This window comes from Paramormyrops kingsleyae, chromosome 14, assembly GCF_048594095.1.
Source record: "Paramormyrops kingsleyae isolate MSU_618 chromosome 14, PKINGS_0.4, whole genome shotgun sequence".
Taxonomy (NCBI): domain Eukaryota; kingdom Metazoa; phylum Chordata; class Actinopteri; order Osteoglossiformes; family Mormyridae; genus Paramormyrops; species Paramormyrops kingsleyae.
In genome coordinates this window covers 3747120-3769822 of record NC_132810.1, presented here as the reverse complement: position 1 = coordinate 3769822, position 22703 = coordinate 3747120, and the positions used below count along the sequence as shown (strand labels likewise).

The following is a 22703-nucleotide window of genomic DNA, read 5'->3' as shown; positions in this document are numbered from 1 at the left end:
CTTAGTGTGTGTATATAGGTTATAAACTTCATATATCATCAGACATCTTGATGAAGGACAAAATCTAAACGAAACTGAATATGAAACTTGAACTGGGTAGTGTGAAAAGCATTTTTAGTAATAAACATCATTAAAAGTACATTACATTCAGTCGCAGGCCTTAGTGTTGTTTCTGTATTTTTACATCGTCCCCAAGTATGTCGTCACAATGCATGCTGCAAGTAAGTTGAATTAGATTCTATTCACAGCCCCCATTAGACTGGCACTTAAGGTTTAAAATCACCCAACCGTGTCATGGGGTCTAATCTAAATATGATCTCGTGATTTGTGTTTGGCAGGAAGTTCAGCCAGGATATTGACCAGCACTTTCATATTTATGGACACGCTCCCCTCCCCGCCGTACTCCTTTGCAGGTTTTATTTCTGCTCCGGCTGCAGTAAAGCTCATGGTGTTACTGGAAACCGGATCATTCTGCCTGAATGAATTATTAGATGTTGTTCCTTCTGTTTTTTTATCTCTCTTTTGTCTGTTAAATTACTTTTACACCTGGTAGTAGAATTAGCTTTCTCCAAGCCCCGTAGTTCCTGCTCTAGACTGTGATGGAGCAGCGTGATACTGATGCTCTGGATATCAGCACTAAGGTGCAGCTCTACGGTGTCCTCTGGAAAAGGCCCTTTGGACGCCCTTCCTCCAAGTGGTCACGAAGGTATGATTCCAGATGCCGTTAAGTGTGACAAAATAGAGTGGAAGGATGTCACAGTTTCCTGTGAGTTTGTATATTGCTGTTACTGTGCCGTGTGCATTTAATGTAAGAGAGAACAGATTGCAGAATTAGAAAAAAATCTAAATCATTTACTAATATGTGTTTAATATGTGTAGAAGTATTGTTAAAAATGTAAGATATTGAAATTTTATTTAAGAGCATGTTGGTGATACTGAATTGAACTGAAAATTGTGAAGGTTTATAGTCAAATCAAGCTCACCACTCACCTGAAGCAAGTAATTTACACAAAGCGCAAATACAAAAAAACAGTTGCTTGCTAGCTTGTAAAAACAATTGCATGTTGGACTACATTTTATTCAGAATTAGTCCAGTGGGCTAGTAGCGGAAAAAAAACAAGTTCCACTCCTCTTTATAGTATAGTTCTGCTTTTAAAATATTCATCAGTTTCTTATTTTCTAAATTAGGGATTATGATATGTTGGTGAAAGTATATTGAAGTTGTTCTGAGGGGTTAGCAATATGTTAGCGTATATTAAAATGATGACAGTAGCATGCAAGAGGTTGTGTGATATTAACAGAAACCTTCCCTTCAGTTCCCTTCAGTTTCCCTCTACCTGTTGCTTCCTTAGATTTTTTATTATTAAAGACAGCTTCCTGCTTTACTATGCTGAGAACGAGAAGAGGAACTTTGAGACAAACCGATACTTCAACATCCACCCCAAAGTAAGGTTTCCTCAGTGACCCTGCTTGCAAGGTCACCTTAAAAGATAAAATAAAAAAAAAAATACATCTAAAATAATGCTTCATATGTTTCTGATAAAAATTTTGCATATGAAATTAGTTTATTATTGGCAATATCATACCATATAAAATCATATTACACAATAATACATGTGTTTAAAAAATATATAAAGCTGAAAATGTATTATTTCATTGTTTCTGAAATGCGCTGGTCACATATTTGTGCTGGTGTTTAGAAAATAACTCACTAATAGTGTTGCCCTAAGATTCAAAATACTAACATTAATTTCAATTTCTATTTGTTTAGTGCATTTTCACAACATTACATTGTCTCAAAATGCTTTACATTATCCCCACCCAAAGCCCCCAGTGAGCAAGCCAGAGGCAACATTAATAGCTGGGGAATTAATGCCTGTATCTATACTGTAAACCATGGCTTGCTTGTACATGCAGTTAGATCCCCCTGGGTTTCTCTCATTCATAAACCTGCTTTTCAGGGGGTTCTCCCTTTGGGAGGATGTGTGGTAAATTCTAATGAAGTACAGGGGATGCCCTTCACCTTGACAATCGCGCATCAGGATTTCTCAGTAAGTTCCAGCAGTTTATAATATAAATGCAGCAGTAAGTATAGTAACGCATACATTGTTATGCATCAGTGGAAGACAAAGGAAAAGCTATTTCCTGGCTTTCTTATTAGGGCAACATTGTCCTGGCAGCCGAATCAGAGCTGGAGCAGAGCCAGTGGGTGAGGCAGCTGCAGGAATCCAGCAAAGTGTGAGTCTGCTAAGCTAATGCACTGCCAATCGATGGCGGTATACAAAAAGACACAACTGCTGAGAGGGATCGAACCCGAGTCTCATATGACACTAGATATCAGGCTGTCTGTGAGACTTCATCAATGTACACTGGGTTTCTGTAACCACCACACAGCATTTCATACAGTGGTGTCACGAATCAGTGCAAATGTGGTTCATTACATTTAGAATAAGGTGCAGTGTTCATATACTTCTGACTTTTCTGTAGTTGTGTGAGGGGGAACCATGAACTTATACTGATATCAACACTATGTTTTTTTTTTCTTTCTTTTTCTAATCAGAAATGGAGTTTAAAGGATTAAACAAAGCAGGGAAAGCAAATTTTTATGTTGATGTTTGACCTTGCTTGCCTTCTCTCTATCTGGACTTGGTTATTGTTTGAACCTGAAAGCACCTGGAAGAATTCTCTCTTGGGTGAGGCTATGATCGAGAGTCTGGAGGCGCAAGGACTGCAGCTGGCGAAGGAGAAGCAGCAGTACCTGGGTGAGGAAGTATAGCAGTACCTTTGTAGTATAGCAATACCTGTGTAGTATAGCAATACCTGTGTAGTATAGCAATACCTGTGTAGTATAGTAATACCTGTGTAGTATAGTAATACCTGTGTAGTATAGTAATACCTGTGTAGTATAGCAATACCTGTGTAGTATAGTAATACAGCCGCAGAAAAAATTGAGAGAATAGCACAATATTTAGTTTCAGTCATGTCTCAGTTTATGGGTGTGTGTCTGTGAGTTATATATATATATATATCCTATCCTAGCAGTGCACTTCACACCTGCGCTTAATGTTTCCCATTCCTTTTGAAGGTCACTTGATGTCATCCTGTGACTCATGAGAAACTGTCGGATAAGTTAACGGTCATCTCTGGCACTAGAATGTCACTTCTGCCCTTTACCTGGCTGGTTTCTGCTCGTTCCCAGTGTCTCCTGCTTCACCTTATTCTTGTGTCCTGCCGTCTTATAAATGTTTCACCTGGAAGCTGCCTGCTGACCAGCCTTCTGCCAGCAGGACCACAACTAAACTGTAATTTCAAAAACGCAGATTTGTTTAAAAATATAGTGATCTCATTTTTTTCTGCAGCTATATTTGTCGGAGAAGAGACAGGCATCTGCACATAACAATAATTTTTACTTCACGAATAATCTTTTCCTCATGCTCACTTTACTCGAAAATTTCAAATATTACTACATTTGTCATGTACAACGTAAATGCTGTTATACTAAGTGAGTTTATCAATGTATATTCTTATACATGTTTTTCTGAGTATAGACAAGTTGATGATAGAGACTGAGGAACTGTCTCTGCAGAGAGAACAGAAAGAGGTTAGTCATACATAAAGCTGTGTATTAACTAACCGTAGTGTAATGACACAATTACTTCACTATAGATTTTCAGAGTGATTTGTTTTGCAACTTCTTGTCAGTGCATGTGAAGATGTTGTATTCGTTTTTATTCTGCATGATGTAGGAGCTGAAACGTCTGAACGAACTTCTAGAGGAGGAGAACCAGAAATTTGAGGAAGTAGTGACAGAACTAAGGATGGAACAGGAACAGATCAAAATGTGAGATGCCAAAGTTTGCTATGGTTTGATTATGTATATACGACACAAGCTGTACATTGTTGAGAGTTACATACACAACAGGGCTGCACAATATTACGTGGCAATATGTAAAATTTCTAGGAGTAATATTGCGATATTTATAAGACAAAAAGGAGATGAAGTTACTCAAAATAAACTATAGCCAAATGTAACTTATCTACTAATAGTGTCAGATAAGTTGGTGATGTTTCTGTGAGTCAACAGACACAAAACAGCACCAACAAACGCGATGCGATTATTATGCATGCATGCAATATATTGTGCATCCCTGAAACATATAATTGCTAATCTTTATATTATCTGGAACGGAATGCATGTAATTCTTAAATCTGTGACCTGTTTTTGCATGGAATTATCATGCACAATCATACAAACCTTGTCATGGGTCGGGAGTTGGTGCTGCAAGATCTGTGCTGTTGTCAGGGATCTTGATGGGACAACTCAGTCACTGAAAGCGGTGGAACTGGAGAAGGAGGAGCTTCATGGTCTCACCACAATGCTGCAGAAGTCACTGGAGGTACTAACCAGAAACACACATGTACTCTTGCTTATGTATTCAAAAGGCAACTATCCAGCAAACAACCCTCCTCTTGTAGGAGCTGGCCCAGGAGAAGCAGCAAACCCTGGAGCTGCTGTGCACGAGCGACCCAGAAGGGCTGGAGCCGCCGGAGACGGCGCTGGGATCTCCACAGGGTATTCCAGATGCCAGCGTCCTGCAAGGCAACTTGCAGCTCATTGAGGATCGGATGAGGAGTCTGCAGGGAGAGAAAGAGCAGGCAGAGGAGAAGTGAGGAGCACAAGTTTGAGCAGTAACTAATCACTCACTAACCTCTGTTCATTTTCAGGTTGCAGGTTCAAAGGTGTATTGTCATATGTACAGTGCGCTGGTACAAAGCACAATGAAATTCTTACTTGAATACCTTCTTGCAGACTATGATAGGCAACAATCAACATCTAGTGCAACAATACGAGAAACAATCAACATAGGTTGCCAAGGCAATAACTAAAAGCAAAGGGATATACGTTGTATGTTCTTTACAGAATTCCAATCCATAATAATTTTCGGCCTTCATTATAACCCGGAAATACTTTGTTTATTCAGCAGCATCAGGTCTAATGTCGCAGCTTCCCTGGGATTGGACTGGCAGAGGACTTTAAAGGAGAAACACTCAGTGATCACCTGACAGTCCAGGGTATCGATCACAAACAAATGGAAGCTTGCCTGAATGTATAAATAACATGAAGGCGCAGAACACAGAGGCCCTTTCTAAAGTTGTGGTTCTTGCACGTCATCAGGTACCAAGAGCAAGAACATGACAGTTACACCCTTAGCAAATATTTCACGTTGCGTCTTTTTCCGGGTAAGCGGCTTGTGAGCACAGGGTGAAGAACATCCGACTTTCAGACAACTCGTCCTTATGAACGCACTGCCATAAAACCTATTTTGTTAAAAATTTAGGTCAGATACAATGGTTCATGGTAATGAATGCACGCACTGCTTTGCGATGCCCGTCAAAACATTGCATGGCTTGCAAGTACGGTACCATACATAGTTACCTTTGTTGTTGTTGTTATTCACTGTATTATTATTGTTTCGAACTTACCTACAACTTGGACTTAAAGACAGACTTAGGGAACGGATCTGGTTCGTAACCTGGGGACTGCTTATGTCTCCCCCTGCAGGCTGAAGACGAACGAGCAGCAAGCGCATGTGTTGCAGGAGGAACGCGAGTTCTACTACTCCCAAGCCCAAACCCTGCAGCTGTCCCTGGCAGAGCTGACTGTTGACAAGGAGAACACAGAGGCCGAACTAAAGGTGAATGCTTTCTAGCGGCTTATGCTGGATCTCATTTGTCATACTGAGTGGCTTTTTCATTGAATACACTCTCTCCCCCACCCCTCTTCCTTGTTGTCCCTCTGCATCACCAGGCAGAGATCGAGTCAAAGCTGGAGCTGGAGCAGAGACTGAAAGTGGCGGAAGAGGCTCTGCAGAGTCTGGAGGAGGGCTTGAATAGCCTCAGTCGCTCCCGGGAGAAGGAGGAGAGAATGAAAGGCGACGTACGGCAGCTGAGACGTGAGCTTTGACACGCAAACATGTGCATGCGCTCAGTGGCAAGGATTCACAGTCCTGACTGCTTAGAATTAAGATGTGAAAGGATGACAAAAACGGAGTACGGCTTAAGCATGTTATACCGATTTTTTTTTGTGTTATTTTAAGATATTCATAGTACGTGCCGTACAGCTCAGAATTAAATAGAGCTAAATATTCCAAAAATGACTTGAATTAGATTAGTGTATGCCAAGACAGATCAGATTTATATTAAAATGATCTTAGTTTATGTTTAAGTGACTATTTTGTGTAATTTTAATTATTGATGAAACATAATTATAGTTGAGCATTAGATTTTCATCTTTTTATTGTATTTGACAAAGTTATAATCAGTCTGTTTTTGTCTGTCTTAAATGTCATTTTATTGAGGTGATGGTTAATTGGACTTTTGCCCTCAGAATTCTTTGAAGAGTGTATCTGTGCTGCGGAGATCGAGGCCAAGCTGCCGGCCATCATGAAGAATGCCGTGTACATTCACAAGGCTACGGTGCGTCGCATAAAGAGCTGCCGCATCCGCAAGAAGTCACCCAGAAACCTCAGAGGAATCAGTGAGTGTCATGGCAGAAACAGCTTCATAAGTAAATACAGTAACACACACACACACACACAAATGTCAGGTATTTCATTTTATATCTGAAGGTAAGTACAGTACCAGTCAAAAGTCCAGACATGCCAAGCCGTCTACAAAGGAGAGTGATAGAATGTCACATCACATGACCTGGTCACCTGACCTAGATACAGTAGAAATAGTTTTGGGGGAGTTTGATCAGAGAGTGAAGGAAAAGCGGCCAATGAGAGCTCAGCATATATGTGGGACCTCCTTCAGGACAGCTGGAAAAGCATCCCAGGAGGCCACCTCATGTAACTGGTGTAGAGGAGAGAGTAGGATCAGCCAGTGCCTGGAGCAACTGGGGTTAAGGGCCTTGCTCAAGGGCCCAGTGGGGGCATCACTCTGCTGACCCTGGGATTTGAACCGGCAACCTACAGCCCACTGAGCTGACCCCACCAACCAACAAATTACTTTTTTTGGTCAGTGGATAATTCCATATGTTTTTTTATATAGTTTTTATGTCATCATAATTATTCTAAAATGTAGAGAATGGTACAAACATACGTTCCTATGGATAGGAGTGGCCAAACTTTTGACTGGTACTGTATAGAAATGAAAATCATTTCAGCACAAATAAACTCTGATAGAATTGCTTCTTCTGATCTGTCATTCTCTTCTGCTGCAACCATTCCCCTTCCCTCACCTCCCCACTGCTGGTCAGAAGGACAATCTCAGTCCTTCATTCTCCCACCTGGAGATGATTCTTCTTTGGAAGATCTTAAGAAAACTGCACGTCAAGTGTCCTTTGACAGCTCTTTACGAGAAAATGTTTATAAGATCATCGCCCGTCATGACCAGGGCCAAGACTGATGGCAGATATTAATAGTTTATGATGAAAAGATCCTTGAATTTAATGACTCATATTCTCTTGCATTTTTTGTTAAGTTCTAATAATAAAAATATTGTTGATAATGCAATTTTTTTTTTAAATAGTGCTACAATGTTAAGAAAAAATACTTTCCTTTTAGAGTACTTCGTTAATAGGTGGATGCCAGTTTCACAGAATGTCTGATTAAAGTCATCATCTTGTTAATTTAGGAAATTTAAAACTTTGTCTTTGGGAATGTAGAAAACGTTACCTTGCATCAAAGTAGCATTTAAGAATCCATCCGCTGCTCAGGAATATCATAGAACAGCGTTTTGCAGTGATAATAGACGTACATGCAGGGAATTTAGAACAGCTTTAGATGTGGCAAACTTACAAAAGCTTGTAATGGTCTAGTCTCAAAGCCTAGAACCTGAGTCTACAATCATGAAATGGACAATAGACATAAAGGATGTTAGGAAAAAGAAACTGGTTCTTTAAAAAAAAACTTTGGTTTTTAATCTTACTTTTATTTTACTTTAGGAAATCATGATAGTATGTCTACATATATAGATTTCTCCTTTACTCCTTGCCTCATGTGAGGTAAAGAGGGGGAGTACTTAGCATAGTGGTCAAGGACACATTTCCCAAGGTACAAATAGGTAAATTTGCTGTGGACAACCAGTCTTAATATCAGCTATTACAGTTCTGTCAGAGGGTGATCATTTACAAATGTAGTGACTTATAATCAAATAATGTAATGAAAAATACACTGAAAATCTGAATGTCATGAATATATATATATCTATATAAATACAATAAAATTTAAAAATGGAGAAAAAAAACATGTTGTCTCTGGCCCATTTCAGGTAATAAGGTTGTTTTAGAATACAATTACATAGCATTCTAAGTGTAACTGGGAAAGATAATAGATTTGGATCTTCTGCACGCAGATACATGGATGAGGTCTAAGACGTCTGAAGTAAATATTGTAAATCTGTATAAAGAAAAAAGTTTATTGGCTGAAAGCTAAGAAATTAATTTAGAATTATGCAACCGATCTTTTGCAACACTAACTAGTCATAATGGGTGAGGTGTCTGTAGTTTTTTTTGGGGGGGGGGGAATTTAGTGTAGTGTATGAAGGCTAGTGGGGGGAAATTTAGTGTAGTGTATGAAGACTAGTGGAGGGAAATTTAGTGTAGTGTATGAAGATGGCTATGGGGAAAAAAGACAGCATAACATATTGCGATATGTACAGAGAAGCAGTGTATTACAAAAAGATAACGCAGACCTTCACATCATTCATGAATTTTATTTTTAAAAAAAGTATTGTTGCTTTTCTGTTTACTTGTTTGAACACCTCGGAGGCCATTTGTCACCCAGGAATCATTGCATTTCTCCATTTACTCCCCAATGGGGTATTAAAGCATGAATAAGTCTTATGTTCAGTGCACTCTACAAATGGAAATGAGATGCGTGTCGTTAGAGAGAAGCTACTACATTTGAAAAAGAACAGATAATGTATTATTAAATTTAATCTTGTGTTCCATCTTATAGTGAGCAGAACGTTTGGAACAATCACCTTCAAAAGTTACTGCAGCAGAACAGTGCTGTAGAGAACCACAACAGAATTTGCTTAGCTTCAGAACAACATACTGGAAAGAAAAAGCAGACATCAAATGGATGACACTGTACTGTTTTCTTTACTCTGCAGGCCAGAGACACTGGAAGAGAGGGAAAATACATTATTGTCAGGGAATCATCATGTTACCTATTAATAAAAACATTATTGTTCGATAAGAATACTACTGGGGTTATTTTAGAGAGAGACATTAGCTTGACTAAGCATTAATGTTGCTGCTGATAGAACATAATCTTGTTTTGGTAACACTTAAGGCTATGTTTTTAGTAATTTAGCAAGTAATAATGCATTCATAAAGCATTATAAACATGGCTATAAATATTTATAAAAAAGCCATAACACCTTATAGCCATGTGTATTATGCATTATGAATGCCTTATGAAGCTCTCATCTATAATGCACTCTAGATATCTTCATAATGCATTATAATGGTCAGTATAAGCATTAAGTATGCTCTGTACTGCATTATGAAGGTATTTATACTGCACTATAGATCAGAGCTTCATTTAGCATTCATAATGCATAATACACATGGCTTTTTAATATTTTTTGATGAATATTTATAGCTATGTTTATAATGCTTTGTGGATGCTTTATGAAAGTGTTACTAAAAGTATGGCGTTAAGTAGAATGTTACCCTTGTTAATCATAACCTGCTGTTGGGGATGCTTAAAGACACTGGTGACCAGTAACATGCAGCGTGTCTCCAGCCAGCAGACCACAGCTTTCAGACTCACCCGAGAAGTTGTGTTAGGTTTGGGGGTCAGCTGCAGAGGTAAAGGGCTGCGTGGTGCTTCACCATTCTTAGGATTTGTACTTCCTTTCAGTTCGGGAGACTGGGACACATAGGTGTCATGCACTTGTGCCCATATGCACACACCCTTTTAAGACAGAAGACAAAGAATGTAAAAAATTTCACTCTGGAATTTAATTTCATTTTGCAACCAGGGCATCAAGAGCTGAACATGTAAAGAGCACATTAAGTATAGATCTACCCTGAATTAGAAATCATTAGGTGGGCACTGCTGCAGTGAAGGGACAAACCTCACTGGCAGTGCTGTTTAGCTATCCTATGACATTTGGTGGAAGCAGAACTCTGAAAGATATTCAGCTTCTCATTCTCAAGCTGAGCAGTTGTTGTGCCGCAACTGTTTTTTTTTTTTAAAACAACCGGCCTGTGATTGGTTAGATATATTTTGGGTGGGACACACTTCCCTGCACACAAAGCGCATTGTCGTGCTTGAGAAACCCAGCAACGCAGCAGTTCTATTCAAACCATGTTTTTCCTGCCCATTCTACCTCACATACACAATTCATACCTCCACTGTCGCCTCCCCTCCCTCTGCACGAACACAGAATTTAAAAAGTTAAACCATTTAGGGATCATAACCTTGATGCATCTGGTCAGGCTGTCAGGAGAACAGCCAGCTTCCCTAATGCCTTGTACACACTGTACTTAGAGAGGTTGACACACTTCGTGCAAAACACGTCCACTGTGCTACAGCATGATTCTGCAGTTGCAGTGTTAGGTTCTCCTCTCCAGTGCTCATTCAGAATAATGCTGCCCTCTCCTGCTAATACAACCATTTTAGATTAAGGATCACTGTGGTCCAGGAAGCCCTCCCCTGCATCATGTGCAGGCTACTGTCTCCTCAGCTCCTCTGCTCACATGGAAGAGCAGCAGCAGATATTTCAGTATTCACCCAGTATTGTGTTTCTTATTTTATATTTGGCAGTTTGTACAGAAAGTACCTTCACCTATGAATTCTTGCGTCAGAGTACAGCAACAGAGACTAATCATACTACCAAACAGTAATTCTGCAAGCGGTATCAACCATTGATAATTGTGCATGGTAACAAAGGCAGACTTTTCGGATTTCCCTTCAATTGCTATAGAATCCTTTTTTACGCTTAAGAATACTGAGCTGTTTCTCAGAAATAAGGCCAACTATCTATTAACTAAGACTGCTTACTTGCCACTAAACATTTCTCCCTCTCCAATTAAGGTTACAAAATCTGGGATGGCAATCACTGTGTGCATGCAGAGTCAACATTTAAAAGTCATTCAGAAAAGCATGTACCTGTTATCAGTCCTCTTGAAGTCTGGGGTGCTCTAGTGAACAGCTGCTGTTCATTGTGAGAGGCTCTCCGCGACCTCATCTGGTGCCAAGACTTGGTTGTTGATAGTATGAACACAGTGCTGCCAGTTCTGCAGCAAAGCACAGTGATGGGTGCCCATGCTGATATTCACTGAATCACATCACACCGTCTGCGTTTACAGCATTCAGTTCCTTTGGCTTATTTGTTAAACTTTCTTTTTATGAACCAAAAGGCATTTCAGTCACTACAAGCTGATTTCCATGACGGCATTGTATCTTTTCTCTCTAGAGCAGCCTTGATTTGTTGTAATGGCATGTTCAGTTGGGGAGTATGATGCGATTCTGAATATGCACAACCACGAGCTTACACCAGCAGCGCATACTAAACAGACTTTTCGTTTTCTGTGTGCCAAAACTATTCATTCCGCTGTCCTTCCAAGGGGAAGAATAAGCTTATTCTATCCAGTTAGCAGCAAGAAAGTCTTTCCCTGCTTAAATGTATCTACTGGCCTGAAATGGACATAGCAAACAAACTCTACCAGATGTTAATGACGAAATGATCGAGCCTCGGGATCATGTGGCAAAAAAACAAAACGAAATGGGTCTGACGATGGAAGTGTAATGCTACAGGGTAATGACTGCTTATAGCTACAAGACCCCCACAGAGTACAAACGAAATTCCCAGCAACAGAGGTGGGAAGAGCCTCCACCCTAGTGGCTCACTTTTCATCCAGACTGGCCTTCAGCTTTGCCTCCAGTGCCATTTTATCGAACGTGCGCGTGTTGGTTTCTTCCCGTACGCGGTCTCGCACATGGAAGGAAGCTTGCGCCATGGAGCGGGCGCTCTCCAGCACGGCGCGCTTCTCCCGAAAAATCTGTTCGCTCTTCTCTAGCTTCCTCTCGATGGACTGCAACAACTCCAGCCGCCGTTGTTGCTCCTCCTCTTCCACGCGTTGCCGGTTCATGCGCTGCAGCTTCTCCTTCTCTTGCCGGCTCAGTACGGCCCGCAGAGCCTTCTCCTTGGCTCGCTCTTCCGCCACCGTCGTGGCCTGCTGTGCCCGACGCTCTGCCTCTTTCGCACGCACCTCCAGCTGCTCCCGCTGCTGGCGCTCCCGCCGCTCTGCCGCCCGCCTCGCCTTTTGGATCTGTCCCTCCTCGCGGCGCGCCTTTTCCCGGAGCTCCTGGCTACGTCTCTCCATGATCTGCTCATAGTTTTCAGACGAGCGGTTCAGCTTCTCCTCAATGGCCTTCCTGGCCGTCTCACGCTCTTCCACCTCCCGGCGGGCAATCTCTCTTTTCAGCGCAGCGTGCCGCCTCTTTTCGGCCCTATTCAGGCCACGCCGCTCCTCCTGAGCCTGGTGCTCTCGCTCTTGCTTCTTCAGCTCCGCCGTGGAGAGCTTCTCTCGGAGTAGCAGCTGCTCCTGCTCCAGCATAGCGGCCCGTTCCTCCTCCAGCACTCGCAGATTCTGCTCTTGTAAGACTTTCTTCTGCTTCTCCTCGCGGGCCGTCCTCTGGAGCCTCTGTAGCCGGCTGCGCTCCTGCCTCTCCGCCAGCTCCCGCCACTTCTCCTCATTCTCAGTTACCTGCCGCAGCTTGGCTGCTGCGGCCTCCTGTTCCTGCTGGGTGAGACGCTGCTGCCGGGCCGACACCTGGGACTGCCATGCCCGCTGGCACTGCAGCACGGCGCGCTGCTTCTCGCGGTCCTCCCGCTCACGCCGCAACTCCTCCAGCCTCCGCTCGCTGTCCCACTGCAAGTGAGCCACATAGCGGCTCTGACTCACGATGTCTTCCTCCTGGTACTTGGCCAACATCAGGGCTGCGATCTTGCGGTCGCGCTCCGGAACAGCCTTCAGTCCTCGCCGCTTCACCTCCTTCACAATGCGCTCTATTTTTTGCGTGGTCTGCGGTGAGTGACTGAGATCACCGAGGCTAAGACTGCGACCCATCAGGGAATTAAACGTAGCTAGAGTGCGTGTTCTTGGGCTGGATGCCTTAGCACTACGGTCCCGTGGCCCATCCCAACTGTAAGAGGATGAGGCACCGGACTCAGAAGAAGTGTGGGTTGCAGTGGAGGAACACACTGGTTCTTTTCTCCTCTGCAGGGACTCAAGCGAATGACTCCTCTCCCAGTGCTTTGGCTGGGATACAGCATGGCCATTAGTGTGGGTGAAGGGAATGGCTGTGAGACCATTGCTTACTGGTGTTGTGGTGGTGGCAGTGACTGGTTCTGAAGAACTGCAACCAGATCCTGACTTATAGGTGGAAGCCCTGGAGACAGAGGAGGTAGGCTTTGAGATTGTTCTAGGAAACGTATTAGCAGGCTTCACATTTCTTCCAGTTGGGCGCAGTGACTTGGTAGTCACTGGGGTCACGGGGGGGCCATCAGCAGACAGTTGCTTGCTCAAAGAAGGTTTTGATGCCGTGACTAGTGGGACAGATTTGCCAGAACTACTGACGTCTGGTTTTGAGGTTACTGAGCTACTGGGGACAGTTTTAGAAGTCAAACCAGAGCTAGAGAGAGATGATTTAGGGAGCTGACTTGAAGCAGCTGATTGCTGATTGGTCCCTTGACTGCCAACAACTGGAGACCTTTCCAGTGAAGAGGAAGATGTGCTGCTATTTGTAGTAATTGAAAGAAATGTCTTTTTCTTTTCCTCTCTCATAATCCTCTCCCGTTCCTCCCGACACTGTTTTAGCTTAGAATGCCTTTCCCGCTCGTACATCTCAAACAAGCCAGTCGCAGCTCGCATGGATTGCCCCTCCCGAGCGAATTCTGCCAGTGGCCGTGGCAGCAGCTCCACTGGTTTCACCCCACATCGAGCGCATGCCTCCAGTGAACGAGGGCTGGTCAGCACGTATCGGCTACCTTCCGCATCAGGAGAGTCAAAGTTGAATAGATCCAAATGAAGCCCGGGTGGCTGCTCTCGCTGCAGAACCTGCTGCTGTCTGCTCTCGGAGGACTGCGCAGGCGGGAGCAGCTCTGTGCTACTTTCCAAGTCACCTTCCGTCGACGCTGCCCCATTGCCGTTTTGCTGCTGGATGCAAGATCCTTCGGAGGCTGCGGCTGGTGTCTCAAGCTCAGGGCCTTCGGTCTGGCCCTGATCCTCATCTGATGGGTCGACCATGTCTAGCTGAGACGAGGAGAATTAGACAACAGTTAGGGAAAATCAGAAGCTACCCTCATTTTATGTCAAATGGGAATCTGTGGCCTAGGAATCTGGTACAACTTTAAAAAGTATGGATATTTTCATGTACTGTTTGTTTATACTACTTGAAGGTCTGGGGTTGTAAAATTAAGCAAGAACATACACATAAATTTTAGTAATTGACAATATAGTACGTGGTCTTTTCACCCTTTCATCAAAAGCAACGACCTATTTTGTTTCATTAATGAAATGTTTTTGCTATCTGTCCACATTATTCTTGAATACCTTACAAAATCAAAACAACCCCTACTGCATAGCAGATCCTGCCGCATTGGGCTGTTATGTATACTGATTATGTAAAACGGACCTTCAGACAAAATGTTCCTTCATTCATCGTGGCGTACAGCTTCTACGAAAAATCTCAAATTTTCCACAACACAAAAACACTGACTATCCGTTTAATCTCCGACTGCCTACAGGATCGATGCTTTGTTCCATGCGCCGCATATTATCATACCTTATGCACTCCACATGATTTCGGCTGACACGAAGAAAGCTGGAATCGCCAGTAGCGCAGCAGAAAATCCCATTTTACTTGAAGACGCGCAAAGCAGGCGTCTGCGCTCGCACGCTCATGGCTGACGGCAGAAACCGTCTCCTTCCCTTGCAGACACTGCGCCCTCCCGATGCAGCCGCAGCGTTAAAGCATGCGCCGCTGCTTCATCCCGCTCCCTCCCGCATCCCGGGCTTCCACCTGCTTTCTGTCACAGAAGCGCGTCACTCCCAAGCTCGCGCCCCAGACCCGCCCCCGCGCCCCCGCGCTCTTTGTCTTGATATCCACAAACACATATACGATGGTTGGGCGGCTAATCGGTGGGATGGCTTTGTTGTGGGCTGCTGACCGGTATCGGGAAACGCAATAAACGCATATGGCTTAGATTATGCTAACAGCGACACCACCCACCCCTCCCCCCACTTCAGATCGACAAGATATACTGCACCCCCTCCGCACACGATCCGGGCTGTGACATTCCCGGGCTGAAACTCACGAGTAACAGATAGACATATGTAATTTGAAATTGAAGTAAAACAGGCATTAGAATTTAATTTATACTGAACAATTTTTGTGTGCTCGTTAGTAATTAAGGGGGGACCAAGCAGTGTAGCTGCTGCATCCCTGTTGTTTGTTTGTTTTTCTTAGTTTGCGAGTTGTTTTAGTGATATTAAGTGATATTGCCGGCTTCTCAGTGTCCCACACAACCATCACAAACAAATGTAGTGCACGGTATCATATATTAGTTTTAAATAGGCCTATGTCATTCAAGCAGTACTAGCAGACAACTTTAATATGTAGTTATTAGGTTCATTATTAGGTTGTTTAATAACTAAACAATAATTAATACCATTGATACACGAATGATGAATCAACGTATTTATGTAGGCTACGATAATATCTCTTCTCTTACATTAAGCTAATTCTCAATTTTTAGCTGTCATAAACTGCAACACAGCAAATGCACCTCCCTACTGGGTAGACGAAATATCAGAATAAGAAAACTTCTCATTATCCCTAAGTAAGTCGTTCGTGAAATTGCACATTACTACAAACACACAAGATAAAAATAGACTATACAGTACCACACACACCCATCTTTGTATACACTAAGCATGACATGTAGAGATGATGAATAAATAGGTAGGTGACTATGAAGATAAATACGGTAAATATTATTCTCGAAAGTTAGACAGTTATTGATTTGAAAATAGATATTATTGTACATATTACTGCACATGTCCTGATTCACCGACTGTACCATCTGATGGCTGTCTGAAGGAATGATTTCCTGAGGTGGTCTGTGGTGCATTCTGTGCTGATTATAGTCTGCAACTGAAAGTGCTTTTCTGTCCGACCACGATGCTCTGAAGCAGGTGAGAGGCATTGTCCATGATTGAACAAAGTCTGGACAGCATCCTGCTCTCCGTCACAGTATCAGTAGTTTCTAGTTCCACCCTTTGTTGAGTCTTTTGGTATCTGCCACCTCCACCCTGCTGGCCTGGCACACAATAGCACAGAAGGCAGCACTGGCTTCTGCAGACTCATAGGACATCTGTAGCATTGGGACCTGAGCCACTATAGTAAAGAGAAACTGCTCTGACCTTACTTCTAGAGCAGGGATGGGGAACCTGTTCCATTGAGGACCAGTGCGGGTTTTTGGGATGACCTCTCAATCAGCCAATCACAGTGGGTCCCCAGGACTGGAATTGAGAACCACTGATTTATTACTGGCTGACAGAGGTCATCTCGAAAACCCGCACCGGCTCTCCATGGATCAGGTTCATTTGGGAACGTAACATCACTAGCCTGAAGCATTGCCATTCAGTAGAACATACACAATGCAACAGTCATATACACCAGCAAGGTTGATCCTTAGTGTCAATGCGCTACAAATTCTTAAAACACTTTAATGAAATGACAACACGTGACCTACATTTTCAAAATGCCATAATATGACAGACGCAGACGCCAATTCTGAAAACACATACAAAACAAAAGCACTGCAAACCCAATAACAACACAACCCAAGTTCCCAGGGGACAATGAAACGAGACAGGCTACCAGTAATTTAAGAACTGACTAATACCAATTATTACACAGTCTCTCCAGAAAGCCAAAGACTGCAAAATACATAATAATGTTCTTTGATTATTCTATCTCACCGTGTCACTGTTTACCATCGCATACATTTTCTGTTTCATTTATTATTGGTAAGACTGATAAATATTTTGGTACTTCATCCAAGAGACAGCTTACAAAGCCTCATTAGTCTAGTACTATCTCAAAAACATATAACATTTTTTCTACAATATTTATATATGTTAAAAATAACACTTATATGCTGATGATGGGATAAAAGGTTAAAGGATAGATGGATGGATGGATGTTGATGAGAATATGAATTATAATTGAAATACGGAAATTACTGCAAAGTGATTCAAAATTCTGACCACTTCTAAGATTAAGATAAATGACTTTGTCGTCTTGTTGCTGCAGACAAAACTAGCTAAACAATTTCTTCCCAAGAAAGAGTTCAGCCTTTCTGAACTTTTCTTGGCCTTTCTTGGGTAGGGGGGGGGGGGGGGTGTGTACATTATCTTTTTGTGTTTCGCAGGTTTTCTCTCACTGTCTATTAGATTAGTTGGTATCTCTAAATTGCCCCTCGTGTGTGTATATGCGCCCGGTCGTGTGCTTCCTTATTCAGGCACTGGGTTCCAGGTCCCCTGCGCCATTATCCAGGGTAGGTGGTTAGACGATTGATCAAAATCCTAACAATTACAGCTTTACATTTGAGATATTTACATGGAGATTAAATGTGAGCATCCCTAATATCCACAATTTGCATAAAAAATCCATCCAGTTCTTTTTATATTTTGAAATGGGAGCAGCTTGATGGTCAGAGGACAGCACCAGAGTTATGGGTCTGAGACACATACTGGCCCAGGTTCAGGTTCTCTCTGATTCACCCTGGGTCCACGCGCGGTCCGAAGACACGCAGTTTAGCCGAATTGGTGCTTCTGAATTTCCCTTGTGGCAAAACTGTTGAATTTAAAAGCAGCAACATTCACATAAAGACCTTTATTCTCAATGAAAAGTATATAAGAAGTGGCACTATCAAGTGTCCAACAATAAGTGAACAATGTTAATAAGTAACATTAACAAATGTAAAAAATTAATGTAGTTGACAACTGTAGTTCAGTGTAATAATTTGTTAATCAGGAAGCATTCTAATGTAGTTGTGTTTTCATTGTCAGGCTTCAAATGAAATAGCATCATCCTAATTTTGTAACCTCTGACTTGCGATGATCTAAATATAATGATAATAATGAATGGGTTATAACGTGTTGCACTTTTCTTATTTGGCCGACATATAGCCTGCACACAGATTTATGATCTATGTCTGATGCTGGTATTTTAACAGTGCATTTTTATAATGGGACTGCTAAATTGTAGTCAAAACATATATAAATAAAACTATGCTTTTACCCCTAAGGAAATGTCATCATGTCTTCAACATTTCATATACATTTCATTATTTTTGACACATTCAAAATGAATCTTTCCCCCAAAAATATTTTTTGTATTTCACATTACAAAATGAATATATTTAATATCTATATTTGTATGTTACTGGCTGGTTTAAGTTCAAAAGCACAAGTGGTAAAAGTAACTTTGAACTAAATAAATTCACACCCACAAGGGGGCACTATGTGAACAGTGAGTAGCTGAAGTATTGGATTCCTTTCTAAAGAGTAAGAGAATATCACCCTCTGCTAAACAGTTTTATTTAGGAATACTTATCAAATCTTTAACAGCAGTATTATCTCATTGGGTTACAATTGATCCCAATCCATAGAGCTGCCCGTCAAACAACAAAATTCATTATTGTGACACTTTATATTTTACATTTGCTGTCCTGTTGCTTTTGATGCTATAATTCCGGCTAAAAAGGCTCCGATTGCCCTTTGTTTTCTTACAATATAGTAACAACACAATATGATCATGTGGGCTGTGCTTTTCAGAATGAGGATAAGGCCTTTCCCCCCCTTTTTGTAAATCTGCTGTTTGTTAAGCAGCAGCTTGTCGTGACTTTTTTTGTGGGGGGAAGTGGTTATGTATCTGAAAACTATGCTTTGTCCATGGTGTGAAATATTTTGTTTGTTTTATTGTTTATGTGTGTTAAGTTATCCCTGCAACTTTGACCTGGATAAACTGTTAGAAGATGGATGAAAAAAAATTATGTTAGACGCATACTTTGGTATGAAACCTACTTAAATGTCCTATGTATCTTTTCTTTATAGCAATGATTTTGATGTGCTCTGTATTAAAATATTGGCTTTACATCATCCTCGTCAAAATTCAGAAGCTATACAAAAATCATTTGCAAGACGACAAGATGTTTAACTATATATAAACTGATTTATTTCCTGTTAACAAATTAATGAATAACTGACAAATTATATAAAGGTATGAATGTACAATGGACAATAAAATGGATATTATCTGACTTCTGCTAAAAAGTACACCAGGATTCTCAAGAGATATTGCACTTGCAAGTCAGCCAGAGCCTCCGAACTACATTAAGGTTCCCAGACACTGGAATTCACTGCACTGACCTGCTAAACTCTTGACCTGGTGTGGGGGAGATGGTCATGGCAGAAAGTGTACTTTGCTTTAGTGATATGCTGTATCAGAGGAGCAGGGGGTTAAGTGACCAGAAGAAATGCACGTGTCTGGCTCGTTAAATGGGCAGCTGTCTGGGAAGAGGGACATGAGTGCAGAGTTCATCGATGCAGGAGTCTGTTCCATCATCCCACCCTGGGAGTTCACAAAGAGGTACTTGGTCCACATCTGCACAAGAAGGCCTGCACTACTGAGGGTCCTGGGGCCAAACAAAATTGAACTAAAAATGCAGATCTGTAGGAATACTAGAACTCGTGGCCATAAGTGGAAGTTAGCGGGAGAACATTTTAAAACAAATTTGAGGAAGCACTTCTTTACACAGCATGTAGTTAGAGTATGGAATAGTCTTCCTGCTAGTGTAGCGGAAGCTAAAACCCTGGGTTCCTTTAAATCAGAGCTAGATAAGATTTTAACAACTCTGAGCTATTAGTTAAGTTCTCCCCAAACGAGCTTGATGGGCCGAATGGCCTCCTCTCGTTTGTAAATTTCTTATGTTCTTATGTAGACAGGGCTGTAAACTACTATTAATGTGTAAAGTGGCCTATGAATCGTTATCTGCTATCCTGCCGTTTGTTCAGTGCTTTTGAAAATCGTTCTCCATCGTCTTCCATCTCTTTTGCTTCTTCGTCCTATTCCATATGTGGAGGCCTGGCCTCTCATTATCACGGGTATCGGTGTGTCTGTTCACCTGCGGTCGAGTAACGTAAGATCCGGAATTTCAGGAGCCGAGTGACCGGATTGGCGTGAAACTCATGACGCTGTTTGCATGATTTTCTCCTTTGGTGGCTGTGCTTGTGAATGAATGTGAAACTCTGCTCATTTCATTGATTTGTTCTGCCAGAACCTGAAACACGCAGAAGGCGCAGTGCCGCTCGCCTTTGTTTCTCACGTACAGTTAATCCCAACATTCTTCAGACACCAAGGGATGTATTTTTGTTTCAAATATTTTTTAAACACCTCCATTGCCAGGAATGTATGGTACTACAACCTTAACAGCAGTCTAGTGTTTGACCACATATGTACTATTTTTTACATGATCACTTTTACATTGTTTTTGTTCTCCTGTATTTCTCAATAAATTGCAGACCGTATGAAAATATGGGCTGGAGGCAGTACACTTATAGTGGTGGGAGGCATGGAGTATTAAATATCTGCGTTACAGCAATCTGCAGCTCTTTTGTAAGTTCCCGTCTGTGCTGAACTCTGTCTGAGGATGGCCTGGGGGGGGGGGGGCTTCGGACCCCGGGGCTGCTGCTGTGAAGACCAAGACCTTTCATTGCCCCCAGTTCACATTTCCAGCCTGCGTTTGCCAACAGAATGGGCCACGTTTTCTTCACAGCTTCAGCAACTCCCCCCTTCCCTGCCCTGGAAGCTTTTCTCCTCTCTTTTGGGCGACGGCAGAAGGGTCCCGGCTGGCCGTGGCCAGTCCCCGTCATTTAGTGGAAAAAGGTCCCAGAGACAGAGCTGTTAATTCAATCAAGAGAGCTGTATGCTCAATTAGGCATCCATAAGGGCTCAGGATGGGTCTGGGGGCCCGTGGAGGGCAGACCGCCCAGCCCCCAGGAGGCATTAATTGTGGACGACAGTGTGTAAACAGTGGGGTGAATAGCCAGCGCAGGTGCGGGACACCCAGGGCAGCCTCAATGGTTCTTTTCACACCAGCCTCACTCTCCCTTTCCCCTTTTTCACTGGGACCCCCCCCCCCCCCCCCAGCTCTCTTTGGCCATTTTTCATGCACTTCATTTTCAGGCACTTCGTATCAAAGCCAGATGAGAATGGGATGCCAATAGAGGTAGTGTGGCTGGTGCGGACGGCTCTGCGGGTATGTTAGTCAGGGAAAAAGAGGGAAAGGCAGAAAGAGTCACAATCTGAGTCACCGCCGTCCATGTTTTTCAGCTGGAGCCGGAATTGTGTTGCTCCTCAAATTTGGGAACTGGTGAAAATTGCAGCCAGTACATGTAAAGGGTGTGGAATTTATCAAATGAAATCCAGATGAGGGACTTTAAAGAGAGGGCTTTCTATTTGACCTTACATTTTTTCAGTTTAAAGTTCCTTTTCTTTCTGTCTTTCTTCCCCTGACTCCGTCATTCTGTCTGTATGCTCTCAGAAATGGGAACCTCAAGGCCGTGCCCAGGAGACAGCTGGCACCTGTGATGTGGCTGGAGCCCAGTCTCAGTCAGGGTAAGGTGGGCAACTTGAGGATGTTTCTCAGGACCCTCCATCGTACCCTCTATACCCACACCCTTAGTACCAGTGTACACACACTTTCAATTCCCATCCAAACCACTTTGAAACATGTGGATTAATACACAAAAGTCTTGTATACATACTCAATAAGGCAATGAAGTTTGTGCTTTTGGTAAGAATTGTGTAGTCTCTTTTAGATTAGGTGCAAGTGCTTTGGAAAATAAAAACATTATTTTCTAAGTCTCAATAAATAGTGTAATATATTTGGATTTACTGTAGTAATCTTTTCCTCTTGGCTTCCAAATAAGATCCGTGCACAATTTAATCCATTCATTACGCATTATCTCATTTTTTACTCCTAATAATTTCTCACAGTTTCTTTAATTCTCTACAACATCAGTCCAGACATATGGGAACCACTGTCTTGCCCAGTCTAATATCTGCAGCTAAGGTTTTTCTGTGTACTGGGATCAGGCACGGCCCAGTCACTGAAAATCTCTGAAAGGCTAGTAATTGGGGAATACATTTTTTAATTCATAATTTAATTCTTTATTTTCCTCCAGCCAAATGACAACAACACTTTGTGTTAAGCCGTTGTTTTTTTTTTTTTACACCCCAGAGAAATCAGTCTTTGTTTGGAGGTGGGCAGAATTTAACAAAACGAGAAAACAGGACATTAAGTGATCTCATTAACATTCCATTAGCCTCGGCCATCCTTCCCCCTCTGGCCAGTGATTCACCCCCCCAGTGTAACTTTGAAACCCAGATGCAGGTTGAGCTTTTTAGCACATCGCACTGCCAGTGGGTTTAGTCACACATCTCCCACATACTAGGCTATAGCTCAGAGTTAACTGCTGCACTCTTGTGGATGCGCTGTGTGAGATTGGCATGGAATGTGCACACTGTCTACAGAGTAGCAGCATACGTGTATTATAAGCAGATATTCCCATCTGTTTTTTTCTTCAGCTGAATCTATGACTATAT

At 42.3% G+C, this 22703-nt stretch overlaps 2 protein-coding genes across 5 annotated transcripts; one reads left to right on the top strand and one right to left on the bottom strand.

The window, feature by feature from the left end:
• The first annotated feature begins 431 nt into the window (after positions 1-431).
• On the top strand, positions 432-21810 carry plekhd1 (pleckstrin homology domain containing, family D (with coiled-coil domains) member 1). 3 transcript variants are annotated; one of them, XM_072699080.1, is made up of 13 exons: positions 432-706; positions 1353-1446; positions 1962-2051; positions 2162-2238; positions 2671-2762; positions 3549-3601; positions 3747-3841; positions 4304-4397; positions 4477-4667; positions 5564-5696; positions 5810-5954; positions 6389-6538; positions 21640-21810. In XM_072699080.1, exons 1-13 carry the CDS (start codon positions 600-602, stop codon positions 21684-21686), a joined length of 1368 nt encoding a protein of 455 aa, XP_072555181.1. In that variant the 5' UTR covers positions 432-599; the 3' UTR covers positions 21687-21810. The 3 variants fall into 3 exon arrangements, with proteins under 3 accessions (XP_072555181.1, XP_023691757.2, XP_023691756.2); XM_023835989.2 differs by lacking the exon at positions 21640-21810 and adding an exon at positions 7265-8256; XM_023835988.2 differs by lacking the exon at positions 21640-21810 and adding an exon at positions 7262-8256 and having other exon boundaries at positions 433-706.
• Positions 8703-15232, bottom strand: ccdc177 (coiled-coil domain containing 177). 2 transcript variants are annotated; one of them, XM_023835986.2, is made up of 4 exons: positions 14811-15232; positions 11130-14278; positions 9786-9929; positions 8703-9130 (listed from the first exon to the last, which is right to left on the bottom strand). In XM_023835986.2, exon 2 carries the CDS (start codon positions 14270-14272, stop codon positions 11867-11869), a length of 2406 nt encoding a protein of 801 aa, XP_023691754.2. In that variant the 5' UTR covers positions 14273-14278; positions 14811-15232; the 3' UTR covers positions 8703-9130; positions 9786-9929; positions 11130-11866. The 2 variants fall into 2 exon arrangements, with proteins under 2 accessions (XP_023691754.2, XP_023691755.2); XM_023835987.2 differs by having other exon boundaries at positions 11130-14274.
• Positions 21811-22703: the final 893 nt, after the last annotated feature.

What these genes read in the sequence shown, in the direction of transcription:
- plekhd1 (XM_023835988.2), top strand. Translation starts at nt 600, where the DNA reads ATGGAGCAGCGTGATACTGATGCTCTGGATATCAGCACTAAGGTGCAG. An exon ending in GAACAGGAACAGATCAAAAT is followed by an intron (nt 3,842 to 4,303) that starts GTGAGATGCCAA and finishes TGCTGTTGTCAG; the next exon opens with GGATCTTGATGGGACAACTC. An exon ending in AAAGAGCAGGCAGAGGAGAA is followed by an intron (nt 4,668 to 5,563) that starts GTGAGGAGCACA and finishes CTCCCCCTGCAG; the next exon opens with GCTGAAGACGAACGAGCAGC.
- ccdc177 (XM_023835986.2), bottom strand. Translation starts at nt 14,272, where the DNA reads ATGGTCGACCCATCAGATGAGGATCAGGGCCAGACCGAAGGCCCTGAG.